At 44.6% G+C, this 22328-nt stretch overlaps 2 protein-coding genes across 10 annotated transcripts in view; one reads left to right on the top strand and one right to left on the bottom strand.

The window, feature by feature from the left end:
- Window positions 1-21761, top strand: part of MARCHF8 (membrane associated ring-CH-type finger 8) — a 150023-nt gene extending 128262 nt beyond the window's left edge. For 3 of the 8 annotated variants that reach the window (XM_010383400.2, XM_030940056.1, XM_030940055.1), the window contains 4 exons: window positions 137-982; window positions 2735-2915; window positions 4879-5026; window positions 5600-9507. In XM_010383400.2, the coding sequence (XP_010381702.1) occupies window positions 137-982; window positions 2735-2915; window positions 4879-5026; window positions 5600-5904 (1480 nt within the window). In that variant the 3' untranslated portion in view covers window positions 5905-9507. Of the gene's footprint in view, window positions 1-136; window positions 983-2734; window positions 2916-4878; window positions 5027-5599; window positions 9508-21423; window positions 21518-21655 lie in introns of those variants that run through there. The other 5 variants (XM_010383403.2, XM_010383402.2, XM_030940057.1 and 2 more) reach the window with 4 other exon arrangements.
- ALOX5 (arachidonate 5-lipoxygenase) overlaps window positions 21712-22328 on the bottom strand; it is a 69722-nt gene continuing 69105 nt past the window's right edge. For both annotated transcript variants that reach the window (XM_030940054.1, XM_010383406.2), the window contains one exon: window positions 21712-22321. In XM_030940054.1, coding sequence (XP_030795914.1) covers window positions 22273-22321 — 49 coding nt within the window. In that variant the 3' untranslated portion in view covers window positions 21712-22272. The remainder of the gene's footprint in view (window positions 22322-22328) is intronic.

Raw genomic sequence — 22328 nt, 5'->3', positions numbered from 1 at the left:
TAAACATTTGGCCCAGTTTTATGTGTGGTTTGCTCACCAAGTTACCCATGCTAGTCTCATTTCTTCACTATGATGTCTATTCTCTTTTAAAATTGTTTTTACTTTCTGTGCTTTTATCCCACTGTTCTGCATGCAGTTCCAGTGCAGTGTTTTCTGAGTGTTGTCACCACAGTTCCGTGCAGTCTGCTGTTGTCTTGAAAGCTCCTCACTACCAGAGTTCTCTGACACAAGGGTTCACTGTGACAGTTATCTGTAAGGACACGTCACAGGCATCAAAGAGAAATTCCTTTGGTTCAGAATGGGTCCAGGCCTTGAAGCCTGCTAAGAATACCAAAGCCAGAAGAACACTGAAGTTCTCAAGGTCCCTCAATGATGTGGGTGAGAAGGCGCAGGATACTTCAGAAAGTTTTGCCTATATGGAAAGAACTTGTTCTGAAGGAAAATTAATACTCCCTCAAGATCCATGTCTCAGAACTAACAGGTTACATCATAAAGAAAAAAGAACCGTGAACCACAAACCTCTTGGCAATTCCAAACAGTCTTGTGTTTCATGCCTTTCTGCCAGTCGCTCAACTGCCTCAGAGGTGGAAGCTGGCAAGCGGGGCAGGCCCGGCCTGCTGCTGGAAGAGAAGGCAGATGGTGACGCCACGTCCCGAAGCCGGCGACTGCTCCGGTACCTATTCTCACTCTCGCACGGCTCGAGCGCCAGCAGCCTGCACAGGTTCCATGAGCTGGAGAGCTGTGCCGCTCGCCTGCACACTGCCAAGTCCTCCAGCGGGCTGGCAGGGAGTATGGGCTTCTGCTCTGACGAGATGGGAGATGACGATGTCTTTGAGGACAGCACATCTGCAAAACTGAAGAGTAGGATTCTTCGGGCGCCTCTCTGCTCCACGGAAAAGGATAGCGACCTGGATTGTCCTTCTCCCTTCTCTGAAAAATTATCCCCTATATCTCCCGTGTCCACATCAGGGGATGTCTGCAGGTTGGTTTGCCAGGAAGTGCCATTCTAGCCATCGCTGCTCACATCGGGAGCCTCATCTTGCTTTAATATGTGAAGTTTCAGGAAAATGAAGTAATAGGAAGTTGTAACCAGTTGTGGGTTAATCGTTTTCTCCAGAAGAATGGAGTATCAGTATCATTTGAAAAACTTAATTTTTATGATGTGAGTCCCAAGATAGTTTCACAAATGGTAAAAGAGGAAGAAGCTGGCTGGGCGTGGTGGCTCAAGCCTGTAATCCCAGCACTTTGGGAGGCTGAGGCGGGTGGATCACCTGAGGTCAGGAGTTTGAGACCAGCCTGGCCAACATGGCGAAACCCTGTCTCTACTAAAAATACAAAAATTAGCCGGGCGTGGTGGTGGGCGCCTGTAATCGCAGCTACTCAGGAGGCTGAGGCAGGAGAATTGCTTGAACCCGGGAGGTGGAGGTTGCAGTGAGCTGAGATTACACCACTGCACTCCAGCCTGGGCAACAAGAGTGAAACTCCGTCTAAAAAAACAAACACCAAAAAAAAAAAAAAAAAAAAGGAAGAAGCTACACATATTAAAGGCCAAGCTGACTCTTCTAAACTAAAAATAAGTAGACTTTACATAAAGAAACTGGAAGAAAGAAACTAGTATCTCCAGCTTTCCAGCCTGATGGTCCAGATTTTAAGCATTGTTGCATCTCCCAGCCTCTTTTTTAACCCTTGCTCCCCACCCACCCCCCAAAATGTGTGTGGGGACTGGCTGTTCTCCAGTAGAGTAGCTCCTTCCTTCCTTCCTTGTAACTGGGGAGTAGCCAACCTATGTCCCGTCCTAACTCTGTTTCTCCCCTTTGTCTTCCCTTATGCAGCATCCTTGTCTGGCCTCCATAATTCACTTTTTGTCATGACTCTTGTGCCCTCCTCATTCTGACCTTTCCCCAGTCTCCACTCCTTAGTGCCAACTGTCATCATTTCTAACATTTGGATCAGAGACCCCCTCACTAAAACAAACAGCCTGAGAGCCTGGCTCGTTCCAGAGGACGGGTGCCCCAAACTGTTCTGTAGCTGTTGGAAAAGACCCCTCTGTTTCTTAAAAGCCTGTTAAGTTCCTTCAGGCTAATAGCTACATCCTGGTGCATACTTCCTTGGATATAGAGAGTGCTTTCAAGTTAATTTCTCACTTACTGCTGTTAGTGGTCCCAAGAAAAAGAGATGAAATTGCAGCATCTTGTAATGGTGAGTGTTTTAGGTCTAGGAGAGGTACTGTAATCTTTGTTTACTTCCTGAGAGATGACAGAAATACATAGTTGTGGGGTATGAAGGTAAAGTCAGTGATTATAGCTAAAAAGCAAGTATCATTTAAAGTCACTAGTATTTTTGGAAGTTGGAATGCTGGTTTTATTTTACATAGAAATTTTTCCTCTAATTATTTTACCGTCTTATGTTCTTGAAAATGATTCCATGTTGCTTTAAATTCATCTTTCAGTGAAGTTCTAATGTCATATCAAAAAATGACTGCTTTGTCATTTCTTACATCATGTTTTCCTTTCTGTTGCCAAATGCCCTCCAGACTTTCCATGTTGGTGCGGTAAGCTAGAAATTTTTAGTTTGTAGTGATTGTTTTCATTTGTGTTTCTATGTTTTTGTGCCCGTAGTCACTTCTGTAATGTTTGTTTCTGAGTTTCCTTTGGGGGGATTGACCTGCCACTGAAGCATCAGCTTCCCTGTCGTGGGACTCTCCTTGGAATGATGGGTTTTCCTTCCACTACAGGATCTGCCACTGTGAAGGAGATGATGAGAGCCCCCTGATCACCCCCTGCCACTGCACAGGAAGCCTCCACTTCGTGCACCAGGCCTGCCTGCAGCAGTGGATCAAGAGCTCCGACACGCGCTGCTGTGAGCTCTGCAAGTATGAGTTCATCATGGAGACCAAGCTGAAACCACTGAGAAAAGTACGTGGGAGGAAGGGATGCTTCACCCTTCCTGAAATCAGTGACCCCCAGAGAGCTGGTGTCTCAGGTTATGAGGTCATGGCTTGCCTACGTTCATTTCCTTAAAAAGTTGGGGCTGGTGCTTACATTTGCATTGTAGAGATTGTTGTTTCTGGTGCCGATTTTCAAGTCCCTCTCCTCAGGAAGAAGCTCTTTCTGACCATTCATAATCCTTCTTTTCCCTTCAGAGTAAGACTGCTTGCTTGTCGGTGTCAGTCATGTGGCCTTTGACCACAGACTGTTTGTGACATATCTTAGTCAGGACCTAATTTTATATGTACTAACTGTTGACGTCCTGCCTCTCTGGTTAGGACTGTCTGTTGGAGATTAGTATCTCCTCAGCACCCAGCACAGTGTAGCACACAGTAAATTTATTTGTATATACCCGTAAGTATTTGCTGGACGGGAGCGTGAGTAGGTGGATAGGGAAAAGAAAGAAAGCACAAATGTTGCAAGATATGCAGCTGTCTTCAGAAAGGACCCACAGGCTTTGCATGACACACAGCTGTCTGGAGGCCCATGTCGCTGTGCCCTCTGAGAGGAGCTTTGTCCAAAGCACTGGCTTTCTGTTTAAATGTTGACTGTTTCATACATCTCTCTAGATGCCCAGCACAAAAGGTTTTGTCTGGAAGAATAAAAGACTGTTCCTATCCCAGAACATTAATATATAAATTGCAAGATAAGTCACATCATCAAATACTAGCCAATTAAATACTAAATGATGTGCTGGTAGAGCATATCAGTCATTCAGAAAAGGAAATGCTCGTTATGGGCTAGAGTGCTGGGGAAGTGGAGCGATGGTAGCCTCACAGGGTGTTTGGGTTTTAGAGCAGTTCTTGAAGGATTACTAGGATTTGCAGGCAGAGTGAAAGGAGTTTAGAGAGGTCAAGCTGTCTGTGGAGTAAAGCATACCCTAGAAAGGTGAGGGTGAGCATTAACAGGGTGTCAAGCTATGTGTGTTGTAGGAGTAGCAGGAAGCATGGGGCACTGAGGCACTGACTCTGTGTTATAGGTAGGAAGACCAGGGAACTTGCTAGTGTATAAAATCCCAGCAGAAAACGACCAGATGTTAGAGAAGGCTTGCGCAAACTGCTTAAAAAAATGTTTTGCCCAGTAGAAGCCTTGTAATTTATTGGGTGCCTACTCTGTGCTAATCTCTCAATATAGGAAGTCTTTGAGGCTCTATTTTCAACTACCCTGCATAGACCCATCTGGAAAGAGGCTGTGACTAGGATTGGCAAAGGATATGTGCAGAGTGTTTACACATTGTTCTTTCTCTCTACCTTTATGTGTTTTCTCCTGATTCGGAAACAAGTAAATGAAAAAGAAAGTCTGGCTATTTGGAGTAAATTAATGAGCTCCTAGAGGAGATGGGACTAGCAGAGTCTGCTTGTACCAGGAACTCTTAGCGTCGATTTCGAGCTGTTGCTGCCAAAGTAGCAAGGACCAAAGAGTGAGCGTCTTCTGCCATTCACTTTCACAATGTAGTGTGACCCATCTGCTAGTGTGTTGTGGCATCATCAACCCTCTTCTTCCGCTCATCCATGCCAGTCAGCACATTAGGGAGACTTAAAACGTAGCACCTGGGTCCTGGGCCAACATACTGTTTTCATTAGGACTGAAATCATAGAATTCTTTATCAGGCCATTTTTTGTCTGCTTGCAAGAGTAAGCAGACAAGGGGATTTTTGATGGTAGTTCAACATTCATCTTGATCCCGGCTTCTTTTCATTGCACAGAATGTTGGCTGCACCTGGTACCTGGTTGAAGCCAAGTGGTTTTAGGAGAACAAACTTGTGGGAATGCATCTAGTTTGGGAAGGGAGAAGTGGGGCGGAAAGCCAATCTTACCTGCCTACAATGCTCTCACCCCACCGGAACCCTTTTCCAGAAGCCTGAGCCTCACACTTTGTGTTGTTTTTCTAGTGGGAGAAGTTGCAGATGACGTCCAGCGAGCGCAGGAAGATCATGTGCTCAGTGACATTCCACATCATTGCTATCACATGTGTGGTCTGGTCCTTATATGTGCTCATTGACCGTACCGCCGAGGAAATCAAGCAGGGGCAGGCAACAGGTGAGTTCTCAGGCTGAAGAGCAAGCCCAGCACAGGGGCTGGGATAGCTCACAGGAGTCCTGGGGTCAGAGGATTTTCCAGTCAGCCAAAAACGTCTGGGTTTCTGGAGGAGGGACATCAGTTAGAAGGCACCAGACCCCTTTTTGGCATTTCTTTTGCTGTGGTGGTAGTTTTTGAAACCCAGTCAGGAGAGTTCATATTCTGGAACATGAGAATCTGCAAACTGTGTCCTGGAAAAGCAGGAAGTAGCTGGACACTGTCTTCCACTCTTCTTTGACTAAGCAACATTGGATGAGTTGTGAATCCATTGGTCAGTTGTGCAGTCTTATAGTCCCAGATACTTAGGAGGCTGAGGGATGGAGGATTGCTGGGGGCTCAGGAGTTCAAGGCTGTAGTGTGCGATGATCACACCTGTGAATAGCCACTGTGCTCCAGCCTGGGGAACGTAGCAAGACTGCATCTCTTAAACAACCACAACAACAGAATCAGTTGATTATGGGAAGTTCAGAAGTTGTGTTTTTCTTTACTTCAGATCTTAAATAAAATCTGATAGGCTGAGTTTTTCCCTTCCAGGAATCCTAGAATGGCCCTTTTGGACTAAATTGGTGGTTGTGGCCATCGGCTTCACCGGAGGACTTCTTTTTATGTATGTTCAGTGTAAAGTGTATGTGCAATTGTGGAAGAGACTCAAGGCCTATAATAGAGTGATCTATGTTCAAAACTGTCCAGAAACAAGCAAAAAGAATATTTTTGAAAAATCTCCACTAGCAGAGCCCAACTTTGAAAATAAACATGGACGTGGAATCTGTTATTCCGACACAAACTCTTCTTGTTGCACAGAGCCTGAAGACACTGGAGCAGAAATCATGCACGTCTGATTGTGTGTGGGTTGTCATATTCCTGGACATCCATGAAGAGCCGAAGGAAATTGTTTACTGCCAATTGTATACCTTTCTTATGTCCTTTAATAGCATAGACTGGACAGGTGACTATAGTGGCTTCTCTTTTTCTAAACCTTCCATAGTCTCCTAGAAAATCCTCCTGTGGGCCAGGCATACCTGGGTACTGCCTCTGCCTGGCAGCTCTGTGGGAAGGTGGAAGACCCCCATGATGACCTGATGGGGAGCCAGCAGAGTTCCTGCCCATGGTCTTGAGCAGAATGAGAGAATAAAATGCCAATCCCAAGGGAAGAGCAGGAGCAGGGGCACCCAGGCCCTGATCCGCAGCTGCCTCCAGCTTGCAGCAGTCCCCAGCCTGGAGCAGGGCATTGGGGAATGTCTAGCCACGATGAGAGGATTCCCTCTGCACCACGGTGAACCCCAGGAGGTGGTATTGAAACAGACCCCCAAACATAGACTCCTGCCCGCCCTCTGCCGATGCAGCCTCCTCCATACTCTTGAGCAGGTGGGGCTGTGGTGCTCTGTGGTGGCGCATGATTCACTGAGCAAACAGCACTTTACAGAAGAAAATCTTTATTTTGTAATATGTGTGTCCAGTGGGATTGACACTCAAAAAAAGTCTCATTTAAAAATCTTTCCTTCCTTACCTTTGTATCTCCTTTACATCATGAGAGATCAAAAACCCATTTTGCCTTATATATGCTAAGAAGCGTGGCATTCGTTTTGTTCATAAAACAGACTCATGACTTTAAGACAGGACAAGCAGGCCAGAGGCTTTTTAAATCACAGATCTCATGAGAATTAATGGATGCTAAATGGCAATTAAAGCATGATTCCTATGCTTTGGGGCCTGTTTTATGACAAGGTGTTATTTCATAGACCTGCCCTGTATGTTTCTTTTTTGTCAACACTGAAAAAGAACAGTTTATGAGATCTAAATGGAAAGAGAAGAAGTGAACAATGACAGCAAAACTGAATATTTTAAAAATATTCCTTTATAGTTAAATCTCTCCAGTTGGTGCTGGCTTCACATTGAAAGAGCAGCCATGTGCCACCCTGGCCGGGGTGTGTGCACTGCAGGTTCTCTCTTGCATGCAAGATGAGCGCTGGCCCACCATGCGGTTTCTGCTCGGGGAGGTTCTGTGGAGTCACTGCCAGGGCCAAGAGGCAGGTGGGCTGGCTCTGGGACGAGGGCCAGGTGTGAGCAAACTGCCAGGGTCTGCTGTGCCACTGCTCCCCAGCCACACGCCTGCCCAGCTGTCGCCTTAACCGGACTGAACAGACAGGATCGTTCAGGGCCCTTGGCCCCACTCTCGGTCCATTCTGTCATCAGGGATTACCACCTGTACCATTTTCATAAAACAAAACCAAAATCACTACCATCAAATGGCCTTGTCTCTCTAAAAAGTCTGCTTAAAATTATGTTTTTAAAACCCAGTTTCCTAGTTCCAGGCAAATAGTTACCTCCAGGAAAGTTGCCGGGGGACCTGAAACCCAATGTAAGTAGCGCAGATGCTTCCTTTCCAGGCCACTCTCTCACCCAGCCTGCAGGGAGGAGATGGGAGATGCTGGGGGTCCTGCCCTCAGTCTCTCTGGGCCTTAGGCATTTCGTTTGTCCTGCTAAGGGGATGAAGCAGACACAAGGTGATTTCTTTGCCTTTCAGAGTGAAAGCCCTGGAGTTCATTTTGAAGGCCAGGAGGCTGAAGGATCTCTAAGCTATGATGTGGGCTTAAAAGCAGCAGGCTTTATCCTTCTGTCTTCTCCAAGCCAGTGTCTGATTCCTTGGCAACACAGGTCTTAGTCTGTGGAGTGGCTCTGCTGTGGCCTTCCTCTGGCCAGGCAGGCACTGTCCAGCCATAGCCAGCTCCTGAAAATAGGGCAGCCTCCCCTTTCTGTCTCCCAGGCCACATCCAGCCCGTGCCTGTGTTCACTGTGCCCTGAAGTGCAATTACCCGTACCCCTTCTCAGCCTGGGGTCCCAGGCAACCACAGACTGTCCACTCAGGGGAGCTGAATCCCAGGTCAGCCCTGCCAGTGTCCCTTAGGAACTGTCCAGGCAAGGCCCCTGGTTTTGTGTACTTGTTCCTGCCACCCAGCAGTAAATGAGTGGTTCAGGTGAAGACCAGGATAGATTTCCTAAGTGTGAATCCCCACTTCACAAATGGAACCGCTTATGCTGAACTTGAAAAGCACCAAGACATCCTGTAGATAGGAAAGTAGGTAGGGACAGCCCCTGGGCAGCCCACCCAGTGTAGCTGGCACCGCACGATGGCAAAGGTGCCTTGATAACTGAGCCCTGTATCCCTCCCATGCCCAACCAGATTCTCATGGGAAGCCCTCTCCCTTCTTTTCTGCCTAACACCATCTCATCATTTCTGGCCTCACTGTGGACAGTCCACACACATTCTTCTTTCCCCTCCTGGTGGGGCACAGAGCCACCCCCTTGCCTTTTCTTTTCTCGAAGGTTCTAGTTCAGCTCCTGATTCATCAGACCGTTCTAGCCCCCTGGGTCTAGCAGTGAAGCATGAAGCCTGGCGGGGATGTGGTACTCCCATCTGGTGTGGCCACTGGCTCTGTCAGTGTTCCTATAGCCTCGGAAAACTTGCTCTCTCGGTTCTTTTGGGTGATGTGTACTCACCAGCTTCCCCCCGCCCCGTTTTGCACCTGGCTTTAGTGAAAGGATGGCATTTGGTTGACCCATATAGAAACCCAGAATGAGGTCTCAGGGCCAGGAGGCCTGGTACTTATAGACCAGGAAAGGGGAAGAGGCAAGTGGTCTGGGGTATCACTAGCCAGCCCTCTGATTTGGCCTCTACTCCCCATAAGTCATAGTACCATAAGCAGGCTTCTGGCCTCAGCAATTTGGTCTTTGTGCCCAAGTTTATTGTGAGAATTTCCTGAAAACTTTATAAAAAGGTCTCTTCCTACTCCAGGCCTTTAATGTTTTTCCCCTTTTTGCTTCAGTCCACTCGCAGTCGTGTAGGCCTAGTTTTCAAACCTGCGCATGTGTCCTACCTGGCCACAGGCGTGCAGGCCTCAGGCAGCTGGGCCAGTTTGGGAGCCTCAGGTGATGTCTGCATGATCTGGGGCTGCCTCTGCACCCTTGGTGTGGGCTTCAGGGTTGGAGAAGGGCTGGGACCAACCAGGTGAGATCCACACGGCTCTGGATGTGGCTGGAGGCAAATACGCGATTGAATTGCTTTCCCTTTTGAATCTGGTGTGAAATATGCAGTTTCCATTTCTAGCCCAAGGAAAGACCAAAACATAGGGAAATAAAAGCATTTATCTTTGTCTTGGAAGTAGCTGTTGAAGTTGTGCAGTTGATCCAATGCACAGTTAGATGCAATGTTTATAGAAATTGGTAAACCAAATTTACACTGGCATGTGTGGTGTAGTTTCTAAAAGGCACTTCACATTTGAAATTTTTCTTACCTTAGAAAGTTTCTAGTGATCTAAATGTCTAGTTTTGTATTCTTTTGTGTATGTTCACTGTTTCTCAGTATTACCACTTGAAAAATTCTCTGTACAGGGGGGTTTGTGCTATACACCGGGATGTCTCATTGCAGCAATAAAGCCTTTCTTACAAAGCAGTTTTGCCATGAGTGTTTTCCTGCAGGGAGACTGGGGATGTTGGCAGGCACTCCAGTTCCCTGATCCCCTTTCCAGGGTTGTCTGGCTTGCACATCTGGAAATAATACGTGGCTCCTGGAGGTATCTGTTTTCCTCAGCCTCCCTCAGACACGTGTGTTGGGGGTGGCCTGGCGGTGTCTGGTTGAGTGTGTGGGATGGGAGTGAAAACAGGCATTTCTCACAGGTGTGCTTGCTTCAGACACCCAGATCCTACCTGTGCTCACCACCCTGAGGGAAGGCAGACTTGAGTCTGTGTCACCACGTGACTGTGGAGCACTTGATTATGAACCAGCCTTATCCATAGAAACTCGCTCCTGACCCACAGCCCAGCTGAGAAAGCACCAGGGAGACCAGCAGGGTTGCTGGTGACAGCTCTGCCACGCTGTATCCCCTAGCTCTGGCAAGGCCTCTGAGGGAAGGCAGTGCCACAATCCTCAGACAGCAAACTGCCCACAGGGCTGGGAGTGCTGAGGGCTGGTTGCAGCTTCCCTACCACATGCGTGGCCAGGGTCAGGGGTTGCGCGAGGGGAGGGGAGGGAAGCCAGGCTTGCCCGGATGTGCTGCTGCCTCAGAGGTGATCCACAGAACTCTTCCATTCTGGGCTGCCGGCTGACTTGGGAGCTAGGCACAAGGCTGCTTTGCAGAGCCATGGTCACAGCTGTCCCCAGGAGTGGAGGCCTCTGGCTCCAGGTGGGGGACAGGCCCGCAGAGCTGCTGAGCCTGTGTAGGAAGGACTGTGCTTATGGCCAAGAGGAGGCGGGGATGGCCCCTGGGCTGTGTGCTGAGGAGGGTGGAACTGGAAGAGGAACCTGCCCCTGTAAGGTGAGGGCGGTGGCTCTCAGGGGGAGCCACTATGCTTTTGGGGAATTTTGGGAGTTTTCCTGAAGGCACACCCGACAGGGTCTGGGTGTGGGCAGGCTTGAGAGGATGTAACCAGCCACACTGATGAGGTACTCTGCCACGAGGGACTCCCCACAGTCTGTGTCGGGATAGCAAACTGCTCAAAAGCAGCTTTGTTTTTGTCCATAAACTTTATTAGCAAACAGCCATGCACATTCACTTAACATATTATCTACAGTTGATTCACTGCTACCGTGGGCAAAGTTGAATCGTTGGGACAGATTGTATGGCCTACAAAGCCTACAATATTTACTGTGTGCCCCTTTATAGGAAAAGCTTGCCAACTCTTTGTCAACGTGAAGGGTGTCCCTAGAGTTGCTGGTGCACAGCCTGTGTGATATCTTGATAACAGAGGCGTTGAGTCACTCTCCAGGACCTTGGAAGTGCCACTGTGACCTGCAATCCTGCCACACCTCTGAGTTGTTTGGCCTCGAGAAAGCCAAGAGGCAACTCCTCACCACTGGGGTATCAGGCTGGTGGGAGGTACATGATCCCTGGGGCTCACCTCGAGCTCAACCTGATGACCAGGGAATGCAGCTGGCTTTTCTTTGGAGAAGAGGGAGTCTCTGATGAAGCATTAAGGAGAGCTTCTGTAAGGTAAAATCAGTACAGCGGAGGGAAAGGCATATGACAAAGCTGTCAGCATGGTGATAAAAAAAGAGATTGAAAATCAAACCTGGTTCCTTTCCCAGGGAAAGTCCCCTTGGGACAGTCAGGCCCTGTTACAAGGTCCTGCTCCCAGAGCCACAGCTATGCAGTTGGAGGCATCACGCTCATATAGGTAAATATATAGAAAGTACTATATATATGTGTGTGTGTATGATGTATTTTGCTTACTGCATTTACACATTACATCACTTTGCAGCTTGCTTTTTTCATCTAACAACCAGTTTATTTTCTATGTTAGAACACAGGCATCGACCTTATTCTTTCTAACTCATGCAGGATTTCTTTAAATCCTCCTGGATATAGATTTTTAGGTTGTTTACTAATTTTTGATACTAGAAATAAGGCTGCAGTCCACATCCATGTCATTTATTTTGGTACACTTGGGGGTGTGTGAGGGAAGGAGGGGCACTTCTGAAGATAGATTTCTAGAAGTAGAAAAAGGGTAGATGCATTTGATCTTCTGAGTTGCAAAACTAACCTCTAAAATGATTCACTTACCTTCCTACAGTGAGAATGAATCTTTCCTGAGCCACATCACAAGTGTTATTTTTAAAATTGTTCCTAAAATGATTGTTACTCCTTTGTATGTCACTTAAGTTTTATTCTCCCTTTCTCAGATATATGAAATTGAGCATTGCTTGTTTACTGCCTATTTACTCCTGTCCCTACACGTGTACAGCCCCCCAATTATCAATATCCCCCCCACAGTGGTGCATTTATTACAATCCATGAGCCTACATTGACTCATCCTCATCCAAAGTCCATAGTTCAAGGTTCACTCTTGGTGTTCTACATTCTGTGAATCTGGACATGTATCCAACACTATAGTATCATACAGAGTTGTGTTACTGCCCTAAAAATCCTCTGTGCCCTGCCTATTCATCCCTCCCACTGCCCTAGCCCCTGGCAGTCTTTTTACTATCTCCACAGTTTTGCCTTTTCTGCAATGTTGTATCTTTGGAATCTTATAATATGCACCCTTTTCAGATGGACTTATTTTAGTGATGCACACTTAAGTTTCTTCCATGTCTCTTCATGGCTTGATAGCTCATTTCTCTTTAGTACTGAATAATATTTCCATTGTCTGGATATACCAGGTTATTTATTTACTCACCTACCAAAGGGCATCTTTGGTTGCTTCGAAGTTTTGACAGTTATGAACAAAGCTGCTGTAGACATCCATACGAGGGTTTTTGTGGGGACGTAAGTAAACACCAAAGAGTGCGATTGCTGGATGGTGTGTTAAGAGTATATTTAGTTTTGTAACAAACTGCCAAGCTGTCTTCCTAAGTGGCTATACCGTTTTGCATTCTCTCCAGTTCCTGTTGCTCCACATCCTCCTCCATATTTGGTGCTGTCAGTATTCTCAATTTTGGCTATTCTAATATGTATTTAGTGGTATCTCGTTATTGTTCTAATTTGCATTTCCCTGATAACATATAATGTGCGGCTTTTTTTTTTTTTTTTTTTGAGATGGAGTTTCACTCTTGTTGCCCAGGCTGGAGTGCAATGGCGCAATCTTGGCTCACTGCAACCTCCACCTCCCAGGTTCAAGCGATTCTCCTGCCTCAGCCTCCCGAGTGGCTGGGATGACAGACATGCACCATCATGCCTGGCTAATTTTATATTTTTAGTAGAGACAGGTTTTTCTATGTTGGACAAGGCTGGTCTCAAACTCCCAACCTCAGATGATCCGCCCACCTTGACCTCCCAAAGTTCTGGGATTACAGGTGTGAGGCACCACGCCCCCAGCTGTGCAGCTTCTTTTCACATACTTACTTGCCATTTGTAGATCTTCTTTTGTTTGTTTAAGTCTTTGGCCCATTTTTCAATCAGATTATTTCCTTACTGTTAAGTTTAAGAGGGCTTTGTATATTTTAAGTAACAATCTTTTATCAGTTGTGTCTTTGCAAATATTTCCTCCCTCTTCTAATGTGGTCTTTTGCAGAGCAGAAGGTTTTAATTTTAATGAAGACTAACTTACCAATTATTTCTTTCATGGACCATGTTTTTGGTGTTATATCTAAGAAGTCATAGCCATACCTAGGTCATCTGGGTTTTATCCTATGTTATAGGAGTTTCATAGTTTTGAATTTTACCTTTAGATCTATAATCCATTTTGAGTTAATTTTTGTGAAGAGCATAAAGTCTGTATCTAGATTCATGCTTGTTTGTTTTTGCATGTAGATATCCAGTTGTTCCTGCACCATTTGTTGAAAAGACAATCTTTGCTCCATTGTAGTGTCTGTGCTACTTTGTCAAAGATCAGTTGACTGTATTTATGAAGGTCTATTTCTGGGCTTTCTATTCTGTTCCATTGATCTGTTTGTCTATTCTTTCACCAATATGGCACTATTTTGATTACTGTAGCTTTATAGTAAGTCTTGGAACTGGGTAGTATCCATTTTCCAAATTCGTTGTTTTCCTACTATATTGTTGTGTTAGCTGTGCTGGGTCTTTTGCTTCCGTATCTAAACTTTAGAATACGTTTGTCAATATCCACAACATAACTTGCCAAAATTTTGATTAGGATTGCATTAAATCTGTAAGTCAAGTTTTGAAGAACTGACATCTTGACAATATTGAGTCTTTCTGGGGAATATTTACTTATGTCTGTTTATTTAGTTTCTCTTTGATTTCTGTCATCAGGGTTGCAGTTTTCCTCATAAAGATCTTGTATGTATTTTATTAGATTTAAACCTAAGTATGTATTTTTGGAATGTTAATGTAAACAGTACTTTGTTTTGAATTTCAATTTCCACTTGTTCATTACTGGTGAATAAGAGAGTGACTGACTTTTGTATATTAACCTTGTATCTTACAACCTTACTGTAACCACTTATTAGTTCCCAGGAGTTTATTTGTCCATTCTTAATAAACTCCTTTGGATTTTCTACATAGATGAGCATGTCATCTGTTTTATTTCTTACTTCCCATTACGTATACCTTTTATCTCCTTTTCTTGTCTTATTGCATTAGGTAGGATTTCATGGTTTTTCAACATTTTATTATAAAAATTTTTAAACATAAAAAAGTTTATATAGTAAGAATATATATAAACCCTAGAATCTACAATTAACATTGTTCTCTGTATGCTTTACCACAGATTTCCATCTATTAATCACTCTATTCACCCATCAACTTAGGTTTTTATATATTTCAGAGTCAACTGCAGCCATAATTATACTTCACCACAAAAGTTTCAGTATGCATATCATTCACTAGAGTTCAGTATTTGCTCATGGTTCTTTTTGATTTTGGGTTAATATTTACGTACAGTGAAATGCGTACATCTGAAGTGTACCATTTGATGACTTGATAAATGTATCTATCTAGGTAACCTAAACCCCTATCCAGATATAGAACATTATCCCAATCCTGAAAACTTCTTTTTTTTTTTTTTTTGTGGAGACGAAGTCTTGCTCTTGTCCACCAGGCTGGAGTGCGATGGCGCGATCTCGGCCCACTGCAGCCTCCGCCTGGGTTCAAGTGATTCTCCTGCCTCTGCCTCCTGAGTAGCTGGGATTACAGGCACCTACAACCTCTCCCGGCTAATTTTTGTATTTTTAGTAGAGATGGGGTTTCACCGTTTTGACCAGGCTGGTCTCAAATTCCTGACCTCAGGTGATCTGCCTGCCTCAGCCTCCCAAAGTGCCGGGATTACAGGCGTGAGCCACTGCGTCTGGCCCCTGAAAACTTCTTAATGCTGCTTTCTAGTCCACCCCTGTCCCCATCCCCACTCCCACCAAAATCAAACCCCGTTCTTCTTTCTTTCCCACCAGAGATTGGTTTTAGCCTGCTCCAGAACGTAATTGTAAGTCATACAGTATATACACTCTTTTGTGTAATGATTTTTTCAGTCAGCATGTTTTTGAAATTCATCCATGCTATTGTATCAGTTATCTGTTCCTTTTTATTGTTGAATAATACTCCATCGCATGACTGTACCTTTCTTCATCCGTTTTCTTATTACTAGATACTTCAACTATTTCCAGTTTTTTGGCTACTATGAAGTGGTAAGAATTTTTTTGTATAGATATTTTTGTGGACATATGTTTTTATTTCTCTTAATTACCTGGGAATGGAATGCTGTTTCAGAGAGGGTAGGGATATGTTTAGCTTTATAATAAACTGTGAGGTGTTTTTCCAAAGCAGGAGCACCATTTTACATTCCCACCAACAATGTGTGAAGGTTCAATTACTCCATATCCTTGCCAACATTTGGTGTTGTCAATCATGACCTTTTTTGACATTCTGGATGTAGATTAGTAGTTGTAATAGTAGTCTAGATTTGTAGTTGTATTTCATTGTGGTTTTAATTTGTATTTTTCTAACGACTAATGATGTTGAGCATCTTTCCATGTAGTTATTTGCCATTTGCAAGTCTTATCTGTTTCTTTATATCAAGGGCCAGAAAATGCCAGCCCACTGACCAAATGTAGTCCATGGCCTGTTTTTGTAAGGCTCTTGAGGTAGGGTTGTTTTAAGAATGGCGATCATTAAAAAGTCAGGCAACAACAGATGCCAGCGAGGCTGTAGAGAAATAGGAACACTTTTACCCTGTTGGTGGGAGTGTAAGTTAGTTCAACCATTGTGGAAGATGGTGTGGTGATTCATCCAGGATTTAGAACTAGAAATACCATTTGACCCAACAATCCCATTACTGGGTATATCCCCAAAGGATTTTAAATCATTCTACTATAAAGACATGCACTCATATGTTTATTGCAGCACTAATTACAATAGCAAAGACTTGGAACCAACCCAAATGCCCATTAATGATAGACTGGATAAAGAAAATGTGGCACATACACACCGTGGAACACTATGCAGCCATAAAAAAGAATGAGTTCACTTCCTTTTCAGGGACACAGATGAAGCTGGAAGCCATCATTCTCAGCGAACTAACACAGGAAAAGAAAACCAAACACTGCATGTTCTCACTTATGAGTGGAAGTTGAACAATGAGAACACATGGACACAGGAAGGGGAACATCACACACTGGGGCCTATCGGGGGGTTGGGGGGCAAGTGGGGGAAGAGCATTAGGACAAATGCCTAATCCATGTGGGGCTTAAAACCCTAGATGATGGGTTGATAGGTGTAGCAAACGACCATGGCACATGTATACCTATGTAACAAAGGTGCACGTTCTGCACATGTATCCCAGAACTTAAAGTGAAAAAAAAAAAAAATGACAACAAATTGTATGTGGCCTGAAAAACCTTAAATATCTGACAGAAAAAAATTCTGCTTCTATTATGCATTTATAGTGTATATCTTACATATAGCATATTGTTGGGCATTAATTTTTAAAATGCATTGTGATAATCTCTTTTAGTTTTGAGTTTTTAGTCCATTAACATTTGATGGGCCAGGTGTGATGGCTTATGCCTGTAGTCCTAGCACTTGGGTGGCTGAGGTGGGAGGATCACTTGAGCCTAGGAGTTGGAAACCAGCTTAGGCAACATAGGGAGACCCTGTTTCTACAAAAACTAAATTAAAAATTTTAAAACATTTGATATCATTATTGATAAGGCTAGAGTTATGTCTATGATTTTATTATTTGATTTTTGTTTGTACCTCTGTTTTTATTTCTGTTCCTTTTTCCTGTCTTCATTATTTATGAATTTTTAGAATTCCATTTTAAGTCCTTGATTGCTTTTTTTTTTTGAGACGGAGTCTCGCTCTGCTGCCCAGGCTGGAGTGCAGTGGCCGGATCTCAGCTCACTGCAAGCTCCGCCTCCTGGGTTCACGCCATTCTCCTGCCTCAGCCTCCCACGTAGCTGGGACTACAGGCGCCCGCCACCTCACCCGGCTAGTTTTTTTTTTTTTTTTTTGTATTTTTTAGTAGAGACGGGGTTTCACTGTGTTAGCCAGGATGGACTCGATCTCCTGACCTCATGATCCGCCCATCTCGGCCTCCCAAAGTGCTGGGATTACAGGCTTGAGCCACCGCGCCCGGCCCCTTGATTGCTTTTTATCTATATTTCTTTAAATTATTTTTAGTGGTTGCTCTAGGGATTATAATTTACCTCTCTAAATGTTTACAAACTACCTAGAATTAACACTGTACCACTTGACATAAAATGTAGAAACCATGTAACAGAGTAAGTCCATTTACTACCCATTGTGTTTTATGCCATCTTCATGTGTATTACATTTACATGCATTATAAATACCACATGACAATATTATAATACTTGCTTTAAATAGTTATATATATATTAAAGAAATTAAGAAGGGGAAAAGTCTTTTGCATTTTCCAAATATCTACCACTTCTGGTTTTATTCATTCCTTCCTGAGGATCTGAGTTTCCATCTAACATTTCCCTTCAGCCTGAAGAATTTCCTTTAGCATATTTTTGTGGTGCAGATCAGTTGGTGACAGATTCTCTTAGTTCTATGTTACCTGAAATTTTTGTTTTCATACTTGAAAGATATTTTTGCTGGTTACAGAATTCTGTGTTGGTAAATTTTTTTTCTTTTAATGCTTTAAAAATACTGTCCCACTATATTTTGGCCCCACACAGTTTCTGATTAAAAGTTAGCTGTAGGGCTGGGTGTGGTGGTGCATGCCTATAATCCCAGCACTCTGGGATGCTGAGGCAGGTGGATCACCTGAGGTCAGGAGTTCAAGACCAGCCTGACCAACATGGTGAAACCCTGCCTCTACTACTAACTACAAAAAATTAGCCGGGTATGGTGGCGCATGCCTGTAATCCCAGCTATTTGGGAGGCTGAGGCAGGAGAATCGTTTGAACCCAAGAGGCAGAGGTTGCAATGAGCCAAGATCCACCATTGCACTCCAGCCTGGGCAACAAGAGCAAACCTCTGTCTAAAAAATAAATAAATAAATAAATAAATAAATAAATAAATAAAAGTTAGCTGTAATTCACATTTTTGTTATACTCTATGTGTTATGTTTTACTGCTTTTGAGATTTTTCTCTTTAATTCTGGTTTTGAGCAGTTTAACTCTGAATTATGTAGGTATGGTTTTCTTTGTATTTGTTTTAGTTGGGTTTGAGTTTCTTGAAGCTTTAAATTGACGTCTTTCACCAAATTCAGGGAAATATTGGCCTTGGTCTCCTCAGATATTTGTTCTGCCTCATTCTCTTTCATCTTCACTCTCCGAAGACTTCAATTATATGTATGCCAGTTGTTTTGATATTGCCTCATAGATCTCTGTGGCTCTGTTTATTTAAAAGAATTATCTCTGTACTTCCGACTGGATCATTTCTATTGCTGTATCTTCAAGTTCACTTTCTCTTTACCCTGTCATCTCTGCTCTGTTATTCAGTTATTTTTTCAGTCCACTTATTTTTTTCCTCCAATATTTTTTAGTTCTAGGATTTTCATCTTCTTTTCCTTCTTATGACGCATAATTTATTGTTGATGTTTCCAATCCTTTCATAAATTGGAGCATATTTCCTTTAACTCACTGAGCACAAATAGGAAAACTAAAATAATTGTCTGCTAATTCCAACATCATCTTGGGATTGGTCTCTGTTAATTATCTTTTCCTTTGAGAATAGGTAACATTTTCCTAATTCTTTGTATGTTGAGTAATTTTGGATTATGTTCTGGCTATTATGAATGTTATTTTGTAGAGATTCTTATATTATTACATTCTTCCAAAGAGTTTTGATGTTTTTCTTTTTCTTTTTTCTTTTTTTTTTCCTTTTTTGAGATTGAGTTTCACTCTGTTGCCCAGGCTGGAGTGCAGTGGTGTGATCTCGGGTCACTGCCACCTCCGCCTCCCAGGTTCAAGTGATTTTTTTGGCCTCAGCTTCCTGAGTAGCTGGGACTACAGGCATGCACCACCATGCCTGGCTTTTTTTTTTTTTTTTTTTTTTTTTGAGACAGAGTCTTGCTGTGTTACTCGGGCTGGAGTGCAGTGGCACAATCTTGGCTCACTACAACCTCCGCCTCCCAGGTTCAAGTGATTTTTTGGCCTCAGCTTCCCGAGTAGCTGGGACTACAGGCATACACCACCATGCCTGGCTTTTTTTTTTTTTTTTTTTTTTTTTTTTTTTTGAGACAGAGTCTTGCTGTGTTACTCAGGCTGGAGTGCAGTGGCACAATCTTGGCTCACTGCAACCTCCGCCTCCCAGGTTCAAGCAATTCTCCTGCCTCAGCTTCCCAAGTAGTCACCAGCTAATTTTTGCATATTTAGTAGAGACAGGATTTCACCATGTTGGCCAGGATGGTCTCAGTCTCTTGACCTTGTGATCCACCCGCCTCAGCCTCCCAAAGTGCTGGGATTACAGGCGTGAGCCACCACGCCTGGCCTTGTGGCTAATTTTTGTATTTTTAGTAGAGATGGGTTTTCACCATGTTGGTCAGACTGGTCTCGAACTCCTGACCTCAAGTGGTCTGCCCATCTTGGCCTCCCAATGTGCTGGGATTACAGTCGTGAGCCATCGTGCCTGCCCGTGATTTTTTTATTCAAGCAAGCAACTAACTTAGTTGATCTCAAACTGCAAACTATTTGAAAGTTCAAATATCACTTTGGTTCTGTTATGATTTGAATGCATGTGTCCTTCCAAAAATCATGTGCTGGAACTTAAACCCCAAGGTGATGGCCTTAGGAGGAGGGGCCTTTTGGGAAATGATTAATTTATGAGGGCTCTGCCCTCATGAATGGATTGATGTCCTTACAAAAGAGGCTTTAGAGAATGTTTACCCTTTTTTGCCCTTCTGCTGGGTGAGGACATAGCATGGAGGGCACCCTCATGGGAGCAGACACTGATCCCTCCCTTACCAGACACTGAAACTGCTAGTGCCTCATCTTAGACTTCCAGCCTCCAGAACTGTGAGAAATCAATTTCTGTTCTGTATAAATGACCCAGTCTGAGGTATTTTATTATAGCAGCACAAACAGAGTAAGACAGGCTGTTTTATCCTGAATTGGGCTGTTTGTAGTTTGCCTTATGTACACGTATCTTAGGGGTCATCCAGAGGTTTAGACATAGTCTATGCACAGGAATTTGGGATTCTCCCTCTCCTGTGGTAGCAGTGGAGCTGTGCTACTCAGATACCCTGCCCCAGGGAACCAGAAGGACCAGTTGCAGAGAACATAATTGACTGAGGATCTTAGCTGCCACACGTTTGGATCCACTGTGGGGGTCATGCCAAACCATAACTGTCATTTCTGCCAGATGTAAGATTTCTGTAATGGTGACTTTGAGGACTCTTCATTAGCTGGCATGAGACTTTCAGAGGTGCTCTGCCATCTGAAGCCCTTCCAACCCAATCCTCCTCTCTTTTGCTCATGTCAGACCTGCTTCACCACCCCCGCCTACTCCTATTCGTTTCTCCTCTCTCCTTGACCACACAGCCTTGTTGTTCTAAAAGCTGGTATGTTCATTCTCACAGTGGCATGGAGCTGAATGCCTCGACCATGGCTATACGTTTATGTCACCTGTCCCGAAGATCATTCATAAGTGTGGTGGGCAATTCTCCAAGGGATGGCAGGGAGTCTGTGGCATTAAGGGGTTGGACCTCAGTCTCTAGTACCCACTCCAATAGTCAGGTCTCCTCAGAAGGCCTTGTGGCTTCAGGAACGCATGCACACTTCCCCTCATGCCATGCTGGCCCTATAGACCCAGACACTGAGCTGCTGGCCTGCCACACTGGAAGCACCTTCCAGAGACATGGGAGACCCTGACGACATGATTCCGAAGCCAGGGGCTGGAGGGCTGGGAGTTGGGCATGTGAGCACAGGGGGAGAATGGGTCACCATGCCCAGGCTCAGAACTGGCTCTGCTACTTGGGCCTGGGGAAAGAGAATGCATTTTTATTTATTTACTTTATTTATTATTTGAGACAGAGTCTCACTCTGTTGCCCAGGCTGGAGTACAGTGGTGCGACATCCACTCACTGCAACCTCTGTCTCCCAGGTTCAAGCAATTTTCCTGCCTCAGCCTCCCGAGTAGCTGGGATTACAGGTATCTGCTACTATGCCCGGCTAATTTTTGTATTTTCAGTAGAGATGGGGTTTCACCATGTTGGCCAGGCTGGTCTCGAATTCTGACCTCAAATGATCCACCCACCTTGGCCTCCCAAAGTGCTGGGATTACAGGCTGTGAGCCACCGCGCCCTGCCCATTTTTATTTTTTATATCATGTTAAGAACCCTGCCCCAGGAAAAAATAAACCTCCAGCTCCCAAGACAATGCCTAATATCCATTAGCTAGGTGCCCTGCCAGGAGGAAAAGAAGGGAACAGCTGAGTGCTGGTGCCTTATGCCAGCCCTGGGGCACAGACATAAATAAAGTGGGCTTTCTGTCCTTCCAGGGGCTCCAATCCCAAGGGAGACCACAGAGAGGGCAACAACAGAGGTTCTGACAAATCCGGAGGAGAGACAGGAACCAAGGATGCCTTCCCAGAGGTGCTGGCATTTGGGATGTGTTCCACAGAGAGCAGATACTGCTTGGGGGAAAAAGCACCTTCTATCCAGACTTGGGTGGGGAGGCTTTTGCCTTGATAAAATCACGGTGACTATGGCTTTTTTTTTCTCTTGGTGTAGGAGATGACAATGAGCTGTTTGGGGTGACTGGAACATAGCATGTGGAACAAGACCTGTTTTAAATGAACCGCTTTATTTTTATGGCAACCAATTCTTAATTCATTCAATAATAATTGAATTGGGTACCTGTTATGTGCAAGGAATTGGACTAAGCACAAATAGAACAGAAAATAATCATCCAGTGTCTCCAACAAGAACAGACATCTATCAGTGGTCATGATTTGCTGTTGCTGCTTGGTGTGGAAATGCTGAGCTGGGTGTGGACAGGACACTGTGCAGTCCTGCTCTGTGTAGAATGGGTCCCTATGGTGTTTACACTTTGATCAATCTATGGGGTTCCCTGAAGATCAAAGAATAAACGGAAAGGTACTAGCCTCGGAAGAAGAGACGTGACTGCCAAGAGGCCTGGCCAGACAGCCTGCCAGGCAGGCTGGAGTCCGGCTGGCTGGGGCAGCTGGCCTTCCCATAGTGAGACTGGCAGTGTGCTCAGATGGCCACACTGTTTGGAATCCGGTCTGGAGACAAGTAGTAATATGGCAGCTGCTTCTTCTTGTTGCGCTCAGCAATCACGCTGACAATGGCCTCGAGGTTCTTGCGGAATCGGGCCATAGCTTCCTTCACAGGCTTCTCGATAAAATGCTCTTCTGGGTACATGCCCAGGAACAGCTGAGGG

The sequence above is a fragment of the Rhinopithecus roxellana genome, chromosome 11 (genome assembly GCF_007565055.1).
Source record: "Rhinopithecus roxellana isolate Shanxi Qingling chromosome 11, ASM756505v1, whole genome shotgun sequence".
Taxonomy (NCBI): Eukaryota; Metazoa; Chordata; class Mammalia; order Primates; family Cercopithecidae; genus Rhinopithecus; species Rhinopithecus roxellana.
Note: the sequence above shows the minus strand (reverse complement) of the source record. Positions and strands in the feature narration are given on the sequence as shown.